The sequence below is a fragment of the Sus scrofa genome, chromosome 2 (genome assembly GCF_054392235.1).
Source record: "Sus scrofa isolate SSC_HxYL_T2T_F1_AM1 chromosome 2, Sscrofa_HxYL_maternal_Yorkshire_Landrace_v2.0, whole genome shotgun sequence".
In the NCBI taxonomy this organism is placed as follows: domain Eukaryota; kingdom Metazoa; phylum Chordata; class Mammalia; order Artiodactyla; family Suidae; genus Sus; species Sus scrofa.
Window position 1 is genome coordinate 306,556 of NC_139384.1, and position 16,336 is coordinate 322,891.

Here is a 16,336-nt window from a genome sequence, read left to right on the forward strand (position 1 = left end):
GCTGCTCCCCCTCAGGGCTGGTGAGAGTCCCAGGCACCCTGAAGGGCTCCGCAGGCAGAGCACTGCCAGGAAGTTGCTGCCCGGGCACCTGGCCCCGTGCACACCACCAGTGTCTGCTTGATGGTGCTGGTTCCTGCCCACCCACCCCATGCAAGACAAGGCCAAGTAGACGGGGCTGGACCCTGCCCTTCTGTCCACAGGGCTCCGGCCTCCGCCAGGCACAGTTCCCAACCCAGGTCTCCAGCCTACACAGGAGGTGCCACGTGAGCTGCTGCTCGTGACCAGAGGCTGCCGTCCAGAGCAAGCCAGGCCTCCCAGGCGGGTGCCCCTTAGTGTGGGTGGGACTTGTGTCCCCTCCAAGGATAAAAGAAGTGAACACCTGGGTTGGGGGGTGAGGGCAGGACCCCACCAGCACCAGGGGCTCCGGCCCAGACCTGTGCAGAGGAGCCAGAGGTGCAGCCACAGCTAGAACTTGGTGAAAGCTGCTGACTCTGCAATAGTTTGGGCGGCACCAGTGCTCAAAGAGTGTCACTCCTGGAGTTCCCACTGTGGCAGAGTGGGTTAAGAATCCAACTGCAGCCCCTCAGGTGGCTCAGAAGCTCAGGCCCAACTCCTAGAACTTCCACACGCTGCAGCCATTAAAAGACAAAAAAGACTTCTCTTGCCCAAAAGGTGTTTTACTAAGTAGAGTGCCGAAAGTTCTCTCACGGGAGTAAGGTGATGTGAGCATTTCTCGGGTACAGCTGGGGTCCCCGTGGGGGAGGAAGGCCGTCCAGGGAAAAGGAGCCTCTCAGGAGATGACCCTCAGGCCGGGCTTGCTCCCCTCCAGGGCCTGCAGGCGGTCCTCCACCTCCTCCGTCCAGTAGGTGTCGTACAGGCTGCGCAGGGGGAGGGAGGGAGGGGAGGGGGTCAGGGGGGTGGCCGCCCCGGGCCCACCCGCCTGCCCGGCCCCAGCCGCAGGTCACTTACACCAGCTGCTCCAGGGCGCAGCCCGGCTGCTCCAGGCTCCCCAGCAGCTGCAGGACGCCCGGGTCGCCCACACAGTTGTTGCTCAGGTCCAGCTCTCGCAGGCTGCGGTTGGCCAGCAGGAGCGAGGCGAGGCTGCTGCAGCCGCTGTTGGTCACCTCACAGTCCCCAAGACTGAGTGGAGAGGGGGGCGGGGTCAGGGCTGGGGGACCAGGGCCTCTGCCGCTGCCGACGGCAAGGGGGAGGCAACACGTGTGCTGTGCCTGGAGCCTGAAACCCATCTGCACACTCAGCAAGTCCCCAGGGTCACTGCTGTCCCCAGCCACTGCCCAGCAGTCACGGGTGCACACGCTCTCATGGCACACTCACCAGAGCACCCGCAGTGTGGTGCCCGGCTGGCTCAGGGCCTGGCACAGCTCCTGGATGCCAGAGTCACCCAGCTTGTTGCTGCTCAACTGAAGTTCCAGGAGATGCTTGTTCTGGGTCAGCATCAAGCTGACGTGCTGGCAGCAGGCCGCCGTGAGGCTGCAGGACTTCACCCTGTGGGCAGCAGGCAGGGGCTGGGGGTGATCGCCGCCCACGGGGCAGCTCGGCCTCCGTACCCTCCTGCCCTGCCCTCGGAGGGCACCTGCACCCCCGTCAGCCCCCAGCGCTAGTCCCACATGGGCTCTCCTGCCCCTGGCACTGCCTGGCACCCGCTCACCACAGGGACTCCAGCTGGCAGCCGGGCTGCAGCAGGCTCTCGCACAGCAGCCGGGCGCCCTCGTCGCCCAGCTTGTTGCCCGCCAGACTGAGCTCCTTCAGGGTCTCCTTGGCCTGGAGGACACGGCAGAGGTCTCTGCAGCCACTGGCGGTGATGTCACACTCCCAGAGCCTGCGGGTGGGGGGGCCGTCACCGCAAGACCCCTGGGCCATGCCGGCCCCCCCGCCCCGAGCACGGCGTTGCCCGGGCACTCGGCAGCTCTCGCCACAGACCCAGGGCCCAGCCCGAGGCCACTCACCACAGGGTCTTGAGGCGGGAGGCGGGGCTCAAGAGCCCGGGGCACAGCTCGGCTATGCCCGCGTCGCCCAGCCCGTTGCTGCCCAGGTCAAGCTCCCTCAGCGAGGCCTGGGAGGCCACAATTCCGCACAGGTCTTTGCAGTTGGCTGGCGTGAGACCGCAGTTCTCCAGCCTGAGGGGCGAGAGGCGCCGGGAGCTGGGGGCCTTCCCGCCCCCCGCCTCGCCCCCCGGCGCCCACCCCGAGCGTACCTGAGCGTCTCCAGCTGGCAGGCAGAGTCTGCCAGACCCTGGCCCAGCACCCGGGCGCCGGCCTCGCCGATGTCGTTGTTGCTCACCGTGAGCTCCTTCAAGGCCCGCGTGGCCCTGAGCACCGAGGCCAGGGGCTCGCAGCTGGCGGCCGTCAGGCGGCAGTACTCCAACCTGGGGACGGGCCAGCGGTCAGCGCCTCACCCTGGCCGTGAGGCCCCGAGGCCGGCGGGCTGCCGGGCGGGGATGGCACAGCAGGGGCCGAGCCCAGAGACACCGCAGAGAGACCTGAGGCTCCTCTGCCAGGCTTCCTTCCTCTGCGGCCAACCCCATCCGCACGCCCAAAGGGAGCAGCAGTGCCTGTGGGACCCCAAGAGCCCCCTCCTCCAAGCTCCCTGCAGCCAGTGAGGGGGGAGGGGGCTCGCCCAGGGAAGACCCTCAACCAAAACCCAGGGACTGGGGCGGGGGGCTGCCTAGCTAGGGGAAGGGGGCGCACACTCACTGCAGCTTCTCCAGGTGGCACTGGGGGTCCAGGAGCCCCTCACAGAGCAGCCGCAGGCCGGCGTCCCCCAGTGGGTTGTCGCTGAGATGCAGCTCCCGCAGCGTGGGCAGGGAGCGCAGCGTGCTGGGCAGGACCCCGCAGCCCGCCTCGGTCAGGGAGCAGTTCTGCAGGCTGGAGCATGCGGCTGTCAGCGGGGCTCCCACGCAAGGCGGGCCAGCCCTCAGCAGGAGCCGGGTGAGGCGGACACAGCCCCCCGCCCGTGGGGAGGCCAGGCTGCCGGGCCTTGCAGGAGGGGCTACGACACGGCCACGACGCGCCCAAGGGCCCAGGAAGGACAGGAGGGCTGCCGTGGGCCCGAGCCTCGCCCGGGGTGGGATGAAGGGCTGGCAGGCTCACCTGAGCTTCTGGATCTTGCAGGTGGGGCTCTGCAGGCCCTGCAGCACCAGGTGCACGCCGGCATCGCCCAGCTCGTTGGTGCGGAGGCAGAGCTCGGTCAGGGAGGGGTTGGCCCGGAGGGCAGAACTGATGTCCTTGCAGTGCTCCTCCGTGAGGCCGCAGTCGTCGAGCCTGCGGACAGACGGGCGTTTCACACGGCAGGCTGGGACCCGCCGAGGTGCGTCACCGCCAACACACCTCAAGCCCAACGGAAAAAGCACGGGGGTCACCTGAGAAAAGCTCCAGGATCCTGGCAGGCAAACGCGTCTGACCGCGGGGCGGTCGGCAGGTGCAGGCTGCTCTCTCCGCCAGGAGAGAAGCCACCTGGACGAGCCAGCGCTGCAGAGGGAAGCGCCCACCTAGAGGGCTCAGCGTGGCCAGCATGGAACATACCAGAGCAGGCCCCAGGACCACAGCCGCCCCATCAAGTGAAAACCGAGTCAACACAGGAGGGGGCAAAGCCCGCCCTTACAGAACGACAGTCCACACACGTGGACGGAATGAAGAGATTCAAACGCCCAGCGGAGCAAAGGCCCGGTGATGCTGCCCTGGCAAGACCCCCGATGGACGCAAAGATCAGGAGACAGTCTGCGCAGAAACGGTGTCGGCAGAATTGGAAGGCGGTTCGCAAGGCGGCGCTTGTCACTAACAGAGGGAACCCAGTAACTACAGTGGACATCTGGCGGGCACCGCCTCACCAGGTGGTCACAGGGGACCACGGGGGTGAGCGTGTGGCACCGCTGTGATGACAGAGCCCACGAGACACCATGCCGGGCAGCCCAGCACGTGGCTGTTAGCTTTTTGCCATGAACGTGTGACTCAACCATGTCAGAGGGACTCGGGTGCCAGAGCCCGAGCGGACTCCAGAGGCAGGCGGCCAAGGACAAGGAGGGACCCTGGAGACCAGGGGTCTGCAGGACCTGGAAAAGCTGGGCACGTGAGCTTGGACTCTGCTTGGAACGGCGCCCCGGGTGACGGCACCCAGGGGCCCCTGCACCGCTTTCACGATGCTTCGGCCAACCTACAACTTTCAAATAAGTTAAAAAGAGAAGCAAGCAGGCAAGCACTCATCTCTTGCCTCCGAGCCCTGAGGAAAGTCTCGGTTTGAGACCCTCAACAGCAGAAGCCAGGGGACGAGCTGGAGACCCCTGCCCTGCTCACCAGGCCTGGACCAAGGGGGAACACACATTCAAATGGGTGGAAAAAGGACAAAAAGAGTAGTATTTCGTGCCACACGAGACACCCCACAGTTGACATCGCGCCGCTGTAACTGATGTTAGCGGGAGGTGCTGGCCGCGGGGCCGCCAGCCTGGGGGCTCCTACCTGACCACCTCATACTGCTGGAGCAGCGGCAGGAGCTCTGTCCACCGGGCGTCGCTCAGCTGCTCGCAGTGGATGTCAAGATTCATGCCGGGAGGTGGGGTGCTTCCTAGACAGAGGCGGGGGGAACGTGTCAGCCCAGCGCAGGCTGGACTGGGCAGAGGTCCGCAGACAAGGTGGGGGGTTCCAAACAGGATCCAGGGGCCAACATTTCAGAAGCCAGAGCCCGGCCCTGCTGCTTCGTTTCCGTTCTGCAGCACCTTCATCCACGCCAGCCTCTGGGAGCAAAAACAGGGGTGGGCAGAGGGACGCTGTGCCCACTGGGCCCCCCAGCAAAGACCACCAGGGACGGCAGGGCTTGGGGACAGACGGAGGCCTCTCTCAGCGGCCAGCGCCCCGCACCCGGCCTATGCGGCACCTCCTGCCTGGGAGGAAGTTGAAACCAGCACTCGCCACCCAAAGCCCTGCTTCCAACTGGCCTGGGCTGCGGCGGGGGGTGGGCTGTGGGCCTGGACAGTGTGGAGACCCCAGGCAGGTGGGCACAGGGGCCTCAATCCGGGAAGTGCTAAGCAAACTCGGTGCCTGCGCAGCCTCCCCTCTAAGAACGGAGGACTGCACCGGCCAGGTGGCCACAAAGCCAGACCCCCTCCCAGCATGCCGGCACCTGAGGCCTCACCCCTGGAGCAGCGGATGGGAGGGGCAGGTGCCTGTGGTCAGGTGACCGTTCCCAGGGGCGCCACAATAGGTGCCCTGGACGGGACAGAGCAGGTGGGTGGGGCCACGGGTCCAGTGACCAGCACTCTGGGTGGCCACTGGGGCTGTCTGCTTCCATGATCGCCCACACAGGGCAGGTCCTCTGCGCCAGCTCACCAAGGAGGCTGAGAAAAGAGTGAGACGTCTGGCTGGCAGGCCTGGAACGGGAGATCACAGGCCCTGAAACCTCACCTGGGCCAGCACGGAGCCTGAACCAAAGAGGAACCAGGGCCCCAGGCAGGGGGCCAGCGGGAGAGGAACCCCCGGGGCAGCCTGGTGCTGGGGCGGGGAAAGTGCCTGGGGGCAGGGCTTCATTCAGAAGCAAGTAGGAAGTAAAGGCTCTGCCTGGGCACAGCGACCCCAGGCTCCAACAGGATGACTCAGACCCCCCGGGGGTTCCCCCTCAGCCCCTGAAACCTGGATTCCTGAGAATGATACCTCACTCAGGTTTGCGTCCATGCCTGGCGGGCCCAGGCCTTGCTAAAGGGGGGCTTCCCCACCCCCCGCACCCCCGTCTGGTTGGGAGCCCACAGCAGGGCGGAGGGCCACCCCAGGCCAAGGCTGAAGTTACAGTCCTGCTGGGTGGAGGAGACCCCTGCTGCCAACCAACAGCAAGACTCCGGCTTGCTCATCCTAACGGATGGGCCTGCTGAGAAACCAAGGCCAAGGCGGAGGTAGCTGGCCCGTCAACAGCCATCACTGGCAGAGGCCACCCGGCCCTGCCCTTCCTGATCCAGGGCGTGGTCACCCAAACCCTGACTCAGAATCCTCAGTCACCACCGGAAAGGCTCAGGAGGGGGACTCGCTGGTTCCGACCCATTGAGGGGGGGATCCACTGAGGATCTCCAGCCCCAATAGCTCCCTTGGAGCTGCGCCCTCTCCCTGAATCCCACGTGACATTAGGGGACGCAGTGTCCAGGGTAGAGAACCACAGACCCGACTAGGCCCCGGGGCTCCCCTTTGCTTGACCCTCGGGGCCAGGAGGACACTTCTGAGCCTCCTGGTGACTGATCCCTTTGAGGGTCCGTGAAAAAGTTAACATCCTCCAAAGGTGCTGCGTGTACAACCATCCTCACAAGCCACCAGTTAGGGGACCCGGTCTGGGTAGGAACAGGCACGTGTCTAGCCCAATGCCTCGCTGAGAACCGGGAGCTCCACCAGCGGAGCCGCTCCCTAGGCCCAGGCACCGGGCCAGGGTCTCAACAAGGCCCCATTAATTGCTTCCAGAAGGGATGGGCCTCAGCGCGGAGCGGCGCCGGCGTGCGAGCCGCGTCTTTCCGCCTTCCCGGGGGCAGCGCCCGCGTCGCCGGCCCGCCCCCGCTCGGCGCAGCACGGTTACCCGTGAGAGGCAGGGGGCAGCGGCGCGCCGGGCTCCAGGGCCACCTCCGCGCCCACCCGAGACTCCGCATGTGTCCGGAGGCCGGGGGTCAGCGCGGGGCCCGGCGGGGGCCGCTCGGACGCCGCGCGGAGAGGGCTCCTGGCGCCCCGGGCCCTGCTCCCTTCTCGGGCCCGGGAACCCTCCGCCGCGCGGTCAGGGTGCTGGCCCGGAACATCAGCGGAGTTTTAACTGACCCCAAACGCCGCGGGGCCCCTGGCCCCCGCTTCCCGGCCCTCTCCCGCAGCGGCCGAGCACCGCGCCTCCTACCTCCTGCCGCCGCCCTCGCCACAGACCCAGGGCCGAGCGCGTTTTCACCAGGGCAGGGGGCGGGGCCATGGCCTGGGAGGGCGGGGCCACTGTCCTGGGCGGGGCCTGGGGGCGGGGAGGGGCGGGGCCTGGGAGGGCGGGAGCCCGACCCGCAGAGAGGCCTGCGTCCGGGGTTCTCCCCTCCGTGGGGGTCGAGGCTGGAGGCCTAGGGTTTTGGGGACTCACTACGGTAAATTTAAAACATCAGAGGAGTTCCCTCCCGGCTCAGTGGATTAAGCATCTGGCGCTGTCACTGCTGTGGCTCTGGTTACAGCTGTGGGGCTGGTTCTATCCCTGGCCTTGGAAGCTCCCCATGCCCCCTCCCCACAAAAAACTTCCCAACAGGAATTTTTTATTTTTTTTAAAGCAAATATTTTATTTTATTTTAGTCTTTTTGCTATTTCTTTGGGCCGCTCCTGCGGCATATGGAGATTCCCAGGCTAGGGGTTGATCCCAGCAAGCCCGGACCTTTACATCTTCCCACAGAAACTGGTTTTCCGTAAATCTGGTTATCTGTACATCTTTTGTTCCAACCACCTTCCCTTTGCTGCAAAAACTCATATATGCCAGCTTCCCCCCGGCCTCCTTGGAACAGTTTCTTGAGGCTACCTGAGAGGCTGTCTCTGGGGCTTAAGTCCTAATTTCACCCCAAATAAAACTCAACTCAATTTCCACGTTGTATTTTTTTAGTTGACACCGGTAAGGTCCCTTTTGGACTTCTGGCCTTCAGAACCGTAAAATACTATCTGCAGCCACTTGCTACAGTAGCAGGAGGAAATTAATGCACACCAGAGTTACTACATTCTTCACTTAAGAATAGATAGATAAGAAGTTCGCACAGTGGAAAGAAGTCCAACTAGGAACCACGAGGGTGCGGATTTGATCCCTGGTCTCGTTCAGTGGGTTAAGGATCTGGTGTTGCCGTGAGCTGTGGTGTAGGTCACAGACGCGGCTTGGATCCTGGGTTGCTGTGGCTGTGGTAAAGGCCAGCAGCTACAGCTCCGATGAGACCCCTAGCCTGGGAACCTCCATATGCCACTGGGTGGGGCCCTAAAAAGACAAAAGACAGGAAAAAAAAAAAAAAAAGAATAGATACATAGGAGTTCCCATGTGGCTCAGCAGTTAACAAACCCAACTAGCATCCATGAGGACATGGGTTCGATCCCTGGCCTCACTCAGTGGGTTGAGGATCTGGCACTGGGGCGAACTGTGGGGTAGGTCGCACGGCTGGGATCTGGCATTGCTGGGGCTGGGGCTGTAGGCCAGCGGGTGCAGCTCCGAGCTCTGATTTGCCGCCTCGCCTGGGAACTTCCATATGCAGCGGGTGCAGCCCTAAAAAGACAAAAAAAAAAAAAAAAAAGATATGTATATGCAAACGCAAACACACATGTATGTGTATAGATATATATGCAAGCTAACTTTTAATGTCCACATTGTGTTTCACTGTCCCAATGTATTCATTTTACTCAACCAAGCTCTACAGGCCGACACTGAGACTGTTTTCAACAAGCCCTTGTGATAAACCCGACCCCGCGGCCCCCGACGTGCTGTCCCACTTACGTCCTTCGACTTCCCACGCGAGCTGCCCACCCAGCTCCCCCAGGCTTCTCGAGTGACCTAACGGGGAAGAGCTGCAGGGCGGGCAGATGGCCATGCCCAAGGCCCAGGACCCTGTGGGCACCACTCGGGCCAGTCCTCTCTGGCAGAGCTGTCTGTCCGTCCTGGGGGTCGGTTCTCTGTGGTATTAAGATCGAGGGTTACCCAACTTGAGGAGGAAAGTCCGGCGGAGCGCGCCCTCGCTGGTATAGACCTCTGGTTGCCAACAGGGGGACCCCAGGACGGTGCGGCAGACCCCCCACGACGCAGATCACGCAGGCGCAGACCCAGCGCCCGGCGCCTCGACTCCCAGCGCGCCCCGGAGGAGGGGCGGCCGGCGCGCGCGCGTGCGCGGAAGCGCACTCGGGCGCCCTGACGTCTGCCAAGCGCGCCGAAGTTCGCTGGGCGGCGCCGCGACCGCGGCCCGCGAGGCCCCGCCCCGCGGGGAGGCCCGCCCCCGGGGGCCGAGAAGGGGTTCCCCTCCTAGCCCAGCGGACCCTTCGTCCCGCCTCGCGAGTGCGCGTCTCCCCAGGCTCCTCCACTCGCGGCCCGACCAAGGCCGACGCCGCTGAAGGCTGACGCCGGGCCGGTCGGCCGTGTGTTTGCCCCACCCGCTGACGGACCGCGGGAGTGACTGACCTAGACACGTCGACAGACTGTCCCCGTCCCGTAGCCCAGGAGGGAGACGGCCTACTTCCGGCCGGGGGCGGAGCGGGCGAGGTCGCCAGGCGGTGTCGGGGCCAGCGGTGGGGCGGGGCCTAGAGCCTGGGGGCGGGGCTCACGACGGCGTTGGAGTGGGCGGCGGGCGGAGTCTCTTTAGGGGCGGGGCCTGTTGACGGGGCGGGGCCAGCTGTGGTCCCCAAGGCGCCCACCCCGCCTCCCGCTGCGCTGGGACTGAAGGGCCGAAAGCGCGTCGGTGGGCGGGGCCTTGCAGGTGGGATCCAGTGCGGATGCGGCCTCTCCGGGCCTGGGCAGTGACCTTAACGTGACGGTCAAGGGGTCGGTTCTCTGGTTTGAAGCAAGGTCTGAATGTCGGGATTGTGCAGGCACAGACCACGAGAGCTGGAGAGTAAGACAGACAGATGGTTTCGCAAGAAAGTAGCAACTTTTTCATTAAGGCTGCTTTTGTAATCTGGGTGTAATGCTTCATTCTTCTGACGTGGTCAATGCATGGTAACAGTTGATTCGTAAGTGTTTATTAAGTGACTCCTGTGTGCCAGGCTATGTTGTAGGTGCTGAGGCTTCAACACTGCGCGGAACAGACGTCCCCGAAGGAAGGAAGCCCGGGCAGGAGGGCGAGGCGGGCCTGGGAGGATTGCAAGCCGGGCCAGGAGCTGGTGAGCGGCGAGGGGCGCGGCCAGGCTCCACGGACGGAATGAGGCCAGGGGTGCTCAGCGGAAAGAGGACACTGAAGGCACCCGGGGCACCGGGTGTGGCATGGCTATGATGAGGTCAGGTACAGGGCTTCAGGGGGCCATGTGGGGGATCATGGCAGCCCACCAATGGGCATTGGGATGAGCAGGGGTGGGGATGGCGACAGGGCCACGACTGAGGTGGCTGGAGCTCCAGTGAAGGGCCGCCGTGGGAGGGGTGAGGCCATGGAGCAAGAAACAGTAAGGCGACCCAGAGCCTTCCGCTGGTGGGAGCTGGGGATGCTGGGCCGGGGGGGCGGTTTGGGGGAAGGTGATGAATTGGCTAAACTGACTGGCCTGGGCACGAGGGAATTAACGGTGTGGCAGTGCTGGTGAAAGAAAGGGGGAGAGGAGGGGCCCTCTGGGGTCCCCCATGCACCTTCACCCAGCAGATCCCGGGCTGCGGCTGAAATCACAGAATGCCCGCCAAACTGAGGCTCACCCACAGGACATTCATTGTCCCCGTCCAGGGCAGGCCTGGATGCCATCCATGCTGCTGGAGTGGCTCGGGCCTGGGGTGGCTGCAGGATGGCCCCAGACGGGTCAGCCACAGGCCCTCGGGGAGAAGTTGTGATATTGGAGGAGACGCGTTCCCGCAGCCCCTCCGCCCACCGTGGACCTGGAGGTGCAGACCTGTTCCCTCAGAGACTCCTCCCCACCCCAGAGGCCCTCCTCTCCTCGGAAGCCCCTCCCCTGGAGCCCCCATCCCTCTAGAGAGCCCAGCTCCTCGAGCCACTGTGGATCGTGCGGAACGCCTCGTGGCCCCGGTGCAGAGCTTAAGTTCCGCTCCCTGAGCAGGAGACGGGTCAGGAGTGTCCAGTGGCAAGTGGAGTTCAGAAGTCGGGGCCTCTTTGCTTTGCTTCCTTTGTCTTTTTAGGGCCGCAGGTGCGGCATATGGAGGTTCCCAGGCTAGGGGTCGAATCCGAGCTGCAGCTGCCAGCCTACACAGCCACGCGGGATCTGAGCCGCATCTGCGACCCCCACCACCGCTCATGGCGACGCCGGAGCCTTACCCCACTGAGCAAGGCCAGGGATCGAACTGCAACCTCCTGGTTCCTAGTCGGATTCGCTAACCACTAAGCATTGATGGGAACTCCGAGACTGTTTTGTGTTGTCCTGGCCTTTTGTAGGTCTGGTTGATGGGTGTGGTGGCAGGAAGGAGCGCTCCAGCATCAGCCTCAGTAGCTGTAAACACAGCGGGACTGCTTAAGAGCTTAAGGCCGCCTTGCCGCGGGGTGCAGTTATTCTGGGCATGTTAATTTGGGGTTGTCTGTGAGACACTGGGGGACTTGCTGACGGCTTCACGGAGGGGGAAGGAGGGTGTTTAAAGCTGTGGAGAGAAGGCCCTGAGCCGACCCCTGGGGCAGATCCCTGCCTCCACGGCCAACCGGGTAAGGAAAGCTCCTTGGGGTGGGGTCACTCAGCTTTGGGGGCCAGGGGGCTGGGGAGGGTGCCATCTTGGCATGGAGCCTGGCACCCCTCAGGTACCTACTCCCCAGAGCGTCCCCTGGCAATGGCTTCCTTCAACATATGCTGGGAAATTTGTCAAAATAAAGCATTTTAATTCAGTTCATTATTGCCATATATTATTTAATGACATAAGTACACATTCCTAAAAATACAAAGACAAAAAAAAAAAAAAATACAAAAGGGAGTTCCTGTCGTGGCGCAGCAGAAACTAATCTGACCAGCACCCATGAGGATGCAGGTTTGATCCCTGGCCTCGCTCAGTGGGTTAAGGATCTGGCGTTGCTGTGAGCTGTGGCGTAGGTCACAGACACAGCTCAGATTTGGCTTGGCTGGGGCTGTGGTGTAGGTCGGCAGCTACAGCTCTGGTTCAACCCCTAGCCTAGGAACCTCCATATGCCTCGGGTGCGGCCCTAAAAAATGACCAAAGAAAGAAAAGAAAGTAAAAGATAGAAAAAAATCTCACCAACCTGGAGTTAGGAAAGGAGTTCACAGATTTGACAGGAGAAGTAAACTCCATCAAAGGTAAAAGCCTGCATCCCGATGTTCGCAGAGCTGACAGGAGGGAGGCTCGGAAAGCAGTCCAGCAGCATCTGGTAAAATTGAAACGGTACAGAGTCTTTGACCGGAACGTCCTCTCTGGGAGTCAGGCCACCTCCCGGAAAGCAGGATTCTATCCCAGAGGATGCATAGTACGGCTCGTGGCAGGTGCATTGCCGGCGGTGGCAGAATCGGGACCATGTGGATGGCCACGCGGAGAGTGCAGCTGGCACCGCTAGCACAGCCCTGGCATCTGGCACCGAGCAAGGCTGACCCCAAGCTGGGGACACAGGGAAGCAGCAGGGAGCTGCCCCAATGAGGGGGTGGTGATGGAAGAGGGGGAGGGGAGGCTCCGAGACCTTGTTGAGGCCAGGGACCCCTGGTGTGCGCGCAGGTGGGGCACGCCGGCTCACATGGACCCACGCAGGCGCAGACGATCTGTCAGGAAAGATAACATGCTTAATTTTTGGCCAGGGTGCTGCTGCGTGCGGAGGTGGAAGAAGGCTCGGTGCAGAGCCGAGCCATGTCTGCAACCTACACCACAGCTCACGGCAACGCCGGATCGTTAACCCGCTGAGCAAGGGCAGGGACCGAACCCGCAACCTCATGGTTCCTAGTCGGATTCGTTAACCACTGCGCCACGATGGGAACTCCCTAGTCTGGTTCTTAAGCCGCTGAGCTACATACAAGGAATTCCCTACAGATGGGCTTCTGCAATGGTTTTGGCTTTGGCCACAACGGCAGCATGCAGAAGTTCCTGGGCCAGGGATTGAACCTGTGCCACAGCAGGTTCTGCACTGCACCGACAATATGGGATCCTTAACCCCACAAGAAAACTCCAGCCTTTCCTGCTTTTAGGTAGACCTTATTTCATTTCACTTAAAATCACAGCTTTTGACCCGTAAGTGGGCCCTTACTGTTAGTGCAGCTACTGACGTGGGGGCTTTGTTTTTACCTTACACCATCTTCCCCTCGCTTTCCTTCTTTTTCTACTGCGATGTAAACGTGAGGTCTCCCCTCTTGACTTTAACGTGCACAGCGTAGCCTTGTTCACCACGAGGGTCTCTCGAACAGACGCTTTCCGGACACACATTTTTTTTTTAATTACTCAAATGAATTGATCACATCTGTAGTTGTATAATGATCATAACATTCTGATTTCACAGGATTTCCATCCCACAGCCCAGGCACATCCCCCCACCCCCCAAACTGTCTCCTCCGGAGACGTTAAGTTTTTCAATGTCTGTGAGTCAGCGTCTGTTCTGCAAAGAAGTTCTGTCTGTCCTTTTTTCAGATTCCACATGTCAGTGAAAGCATTGGATGTCGGTGTCTCATTGTATGGCTGACTTCACTTCGCATGATAGTTTCTAGGTCCATCCATGTTGCTAAAAATGCCGGTATTTCGTCCCTTTTAATGGCTGAGTAATATTCCATTGTGTGTATGTACCACATCTTCTTGATCCACGCCTCTGTTGATGGACATTTAGGTTGTTTCCATGTCTTGGCTATTGTAAGTAGTGCTGCAATGAACATCGGAGTACATGTGTCTTTGCGAGTCGTGGTTTTCTCTGGATAGATGCCCAGGAGTGGGATTGCTGGATCACATGGTAGATCTATGTTTAGTTTTCTGAGGAATCTCCATACTGCTCTCCACAGTGGTTGCACCGCTTTGCAATCCCACCCACAGTGTGATAGGGTTCCTTTTTCTCCACACCCTCTCCAGCACTTACTGTTTGTAGACTTTTTGATTCTGGCGGGTGTAAGGTGGTACCTCCGAGTGGTTTTGATTTGCATCTCTCTGATAATGAGTGATGTTGAACATCTTTTCATGTGGTTCTCGGCCATCTGTATGTCTTCTTTGAAGAACTGTGTTTTTTGATAGGCTTGTTTGTTTTTTTGGTGTGGAGCTGCAGAAGGTGTTTATAAATTTTGGAGATTAATCCCTTGTCAGTCAATTCACTTGCAAAGATTTTCTCCCATCCTGTGGGTTGTCTTTTCCTGTTGTCTAGGGAGACACGCATTTTATTTATTTATTTATTTATTTTTTGGTCTTTTTGCCATTTTTGGGGCCGCTCCCACCTCATATGGAGGTTCCCAGGCTAGGGGTCCAATTGGAGCTGTAGCCGCCGGCCTACTCCAGAGCCACAGCAACGCAGTGACCTACACCACTGCTCACGGCAACGCCGGATCCTTAACCCACTGAGCAAGGGCAGGGATCGAACCCACAACCTCATGGTTCCTAATCGGATTCGTTAACCACTGCGCCATGACGGGAACGCCTAGTCACATGTTCTTAAACTTACTTCATTCCGGGGCCTGCACTGTGTCCGGCCACTGTCCATGGCACAGAGGCCACCCTGCCCACGTAACCTCGGGAACAGTGGAAATCAGTAGAACGTTCTCAAGTGGTTCCCCTGGAGCAGGGGAGCGGGAACAGGGCCACTGCAGACACTGTCCGAAGCAGGGTGGTGACACAGTGGGTGTGGCCGGCAGGGTCCCCAGGCCAGTGTGGCTGCTGGGTGGGGCCAGGGTACAAGTCAAAGGGCAGGATCCCGAGGCAGGAGGACTGGCTGAGCAGGGTCAACCCCATGGCCACGGTCAACCCCAGTTCTCTTCCGTGTCCCCTCCAGGGGGTGCCCCCCCACCTGACACCCCAGGGGGCAGAGGCAGTGGACGGTCTGGGGCCCCAGCCACTCGACCTGGGGCCTGGTCAGCCACACCAGCTGGCCCTCTCAGGCCTGCATTTCCCTCGTGCGGTCTCCGTCTCGAGCCCACCTGCCAGGAGAACGGGTGATGGGAAGGGCTGTGGATTCCTGCCCTGTGGTTAGTCCTGGAGCCAGTGCCCAGTCCCTCTGTACCCTCAGCACATCTGTAGGTGGCGGGGCGGGGGGAGAGCAGCCACACCTGCTCCACCCCATGCTGTGGGTGACAGTGATGAGACGTGTGTGCAGGGTGGGCCAGCTGGGTCCAGAGGAGGAGCCAGATGCTCACACAAGCGCACATGCATGGTCACATGCACACAGCACACACGTGCCACTGTGGGAGGCGGAGCCAGAGGGACACCTGCACCGTGGTGATGCTGTAATCCAGGCACCAGCGCACGGGGGCCGGCATGGACCACTGGTGGCCTTATTCACGTTGCCTTTGGGCTTCTCAGGCTTCTTCGTTCCAGGGTTCCCGAAAGCGCTGTGATGCAGGCCCGTCATGGGAACACTCTAGACAGGCCCTCCCCGAGCCAAAGCGGCACCTGGTGAGGAGAAGTGGCCCTCATGGGAGTTGGCCCGCTCTTCCTGGTCCTGGAGTGGCCCGGCCCCCACCGGCTCCGGGGGCGGCTGCATGGGGTCCCCGGGTGGGGAGGTTTGGGGCTGAGCAGGCTGGCCCTGAGCACTCACGCCTCTGTCTGGACGAGGAGCAGACATCCACAGGCTTTATACTATGAAGTGGCCCCAACAGTGTTTCATCAACGGGGTAAGGATGCCCAGGGAGACTAGTTTCCCAAAGGGCATCCCAGAGGCCAGGGGTGGAGACCTGGGCTCCCGTCGGGGAGGCTGGGTCAGCCCAGGGGGGAGGGCAAGCCCAGGGGGGAGGGCAAGCCCATGCCCACCCTGCAGCCAGTGCCGGGCTCCTCTGCCAAGCTCCTTCCACGTGTCGTCCCCAGGAGCAGCCTGTTGTCCCCAGGTCAGCAGAGGTGCTAGCCAGGCCCTTAGGTCCCGGGTGGCCTGGCGGGGCCCTCCTCTGCCTGCCCGGTTAGGAGCTGTAGAACCTTTTTGGAGGTAGCCAGCAGGACTGCAAGACCCAGAGGCAGTGGAGGGCTCCTACCCTGCGCTGAGACAACCCCCCACACCGGTCCTGATGTCCCCATGGGGCACCCTTTTCCATCTCCCTGAGGCTCTGGGATGCCTTCAGCCTGGAGGGCGCATGAGTGCTCCCAGCCGTGGGATACACTGTCCTCAGGGTGCACAGGAGTGCGTAAACCCAAGCCCGGGGCACGCAGGCCACCGAGGAGGGCTGGCCGGCACGCCAGCTGGGCAGGGCCCCTGGGAGAGGCGGCGGGAATGGGGCCGGCCCCTGCGGTGGCTCTCCTGGGTCCGGCAGAGCACGGCCGCTGCCCCCAGGAAGGGGGCTGAGCCTTCCCAGCGGGGCCCCCTGCTGGCCCTATGGCATCCCATCCACGCGCCTCCTGAAGCTGCCCCTGGAAGGCCTCCTGAGTTTCTGCAGGACACCCCATCCCAGGCCGGGGCCTGGAGGACAATGCGGTGCTGCTCGAGCAGCTGCAGCCCTCGATGGCCGAGCTGCAAGCTGCACAGGAGAAACTCCAACCGGCGCCCCCGCCCCCAGGGGCTCAGCAGGGGTCTCCCCCTGCCCTGCAGGACAGTGAACCGTGGAGCACCCCAGGGCCTTCCTGCTCACCCCAG

General features: G+C 62.0%; 1 protein-coding gene and 1 long non-coding RNA gene across 8 annotated transcripts; one reads left to right on the forward strand and one right to left on the reverse strand.

Annotated features, from left to right (window-relative positions):
• Positions 1–656: 656 nt before the first annotated feature.
• On the reverse strand, positions 657–9,262 carry RNH1 (ribonuclease/angiogenin inhibitor 1). 7 transcript variants are annotated; one of them, NM_001444849.1, is given in 10 exon segments: positions 657–878; positions 970–1,140; positions 1,336–1,506; positions 1,670–1,840; positions 1,968–2,138; positions 2,216–2,386; positions 2,715–2,885; positions 3,111–3,281; positions 4,473–4,578; positions 6,868–6,936. In NM_001444849.1, coding segments are annotated over 9 exon segments (1,371 nt in total). In that variant the 5' UTR covers positions 4,559–4,578; positions 6,868–6,936; the 3' UTR covers positions 657–790.
• Positions 9,263–9,437: 175 nt separating this feature from the next.
• Positions 9,438–11,487, forward strand: LOC146405002 (uncharacterized). The gene is made up of 2 exons (XR_014836663.1): positions 9,438–9,571; positions 9,723–11,487. It is a non-coding gene; the product is annotated as an uncharacterized LOC146405002 (long non-coding RNA).
• The last annotated feature ends 4,849 nt before the right edge of the window (positions 11,488–16,336 follow it).

What these genes read in the sequence shown, in the direction of transcription:
- RNH1 (XM_085009755.1), bottom strand. Translation starts at nt 8,560, where the DNA reads ATGGCCATCTGCCCGCCCTGCAGCTCTTCCCCGTTAGGTCACTCGAGA. An exon ending in TGCAAGATCCAGAAGCTCAG is followed by an intron (nt 2,886 to 3,110) that starts GTGAGCCTGCCA and finishes CGCATGCTCCAG; the next exon opens with CCTGCAGAACTGCTCCCTGA. An exon ending in TGCGCCCTGGAGCAGCTGGT is followed by an intron (nt 879 to 969) that starts GTAAGTGACCTG and finishes CCCCCTGCGCAG; the next exon opens with CCTGTACGACACCTACTGGA.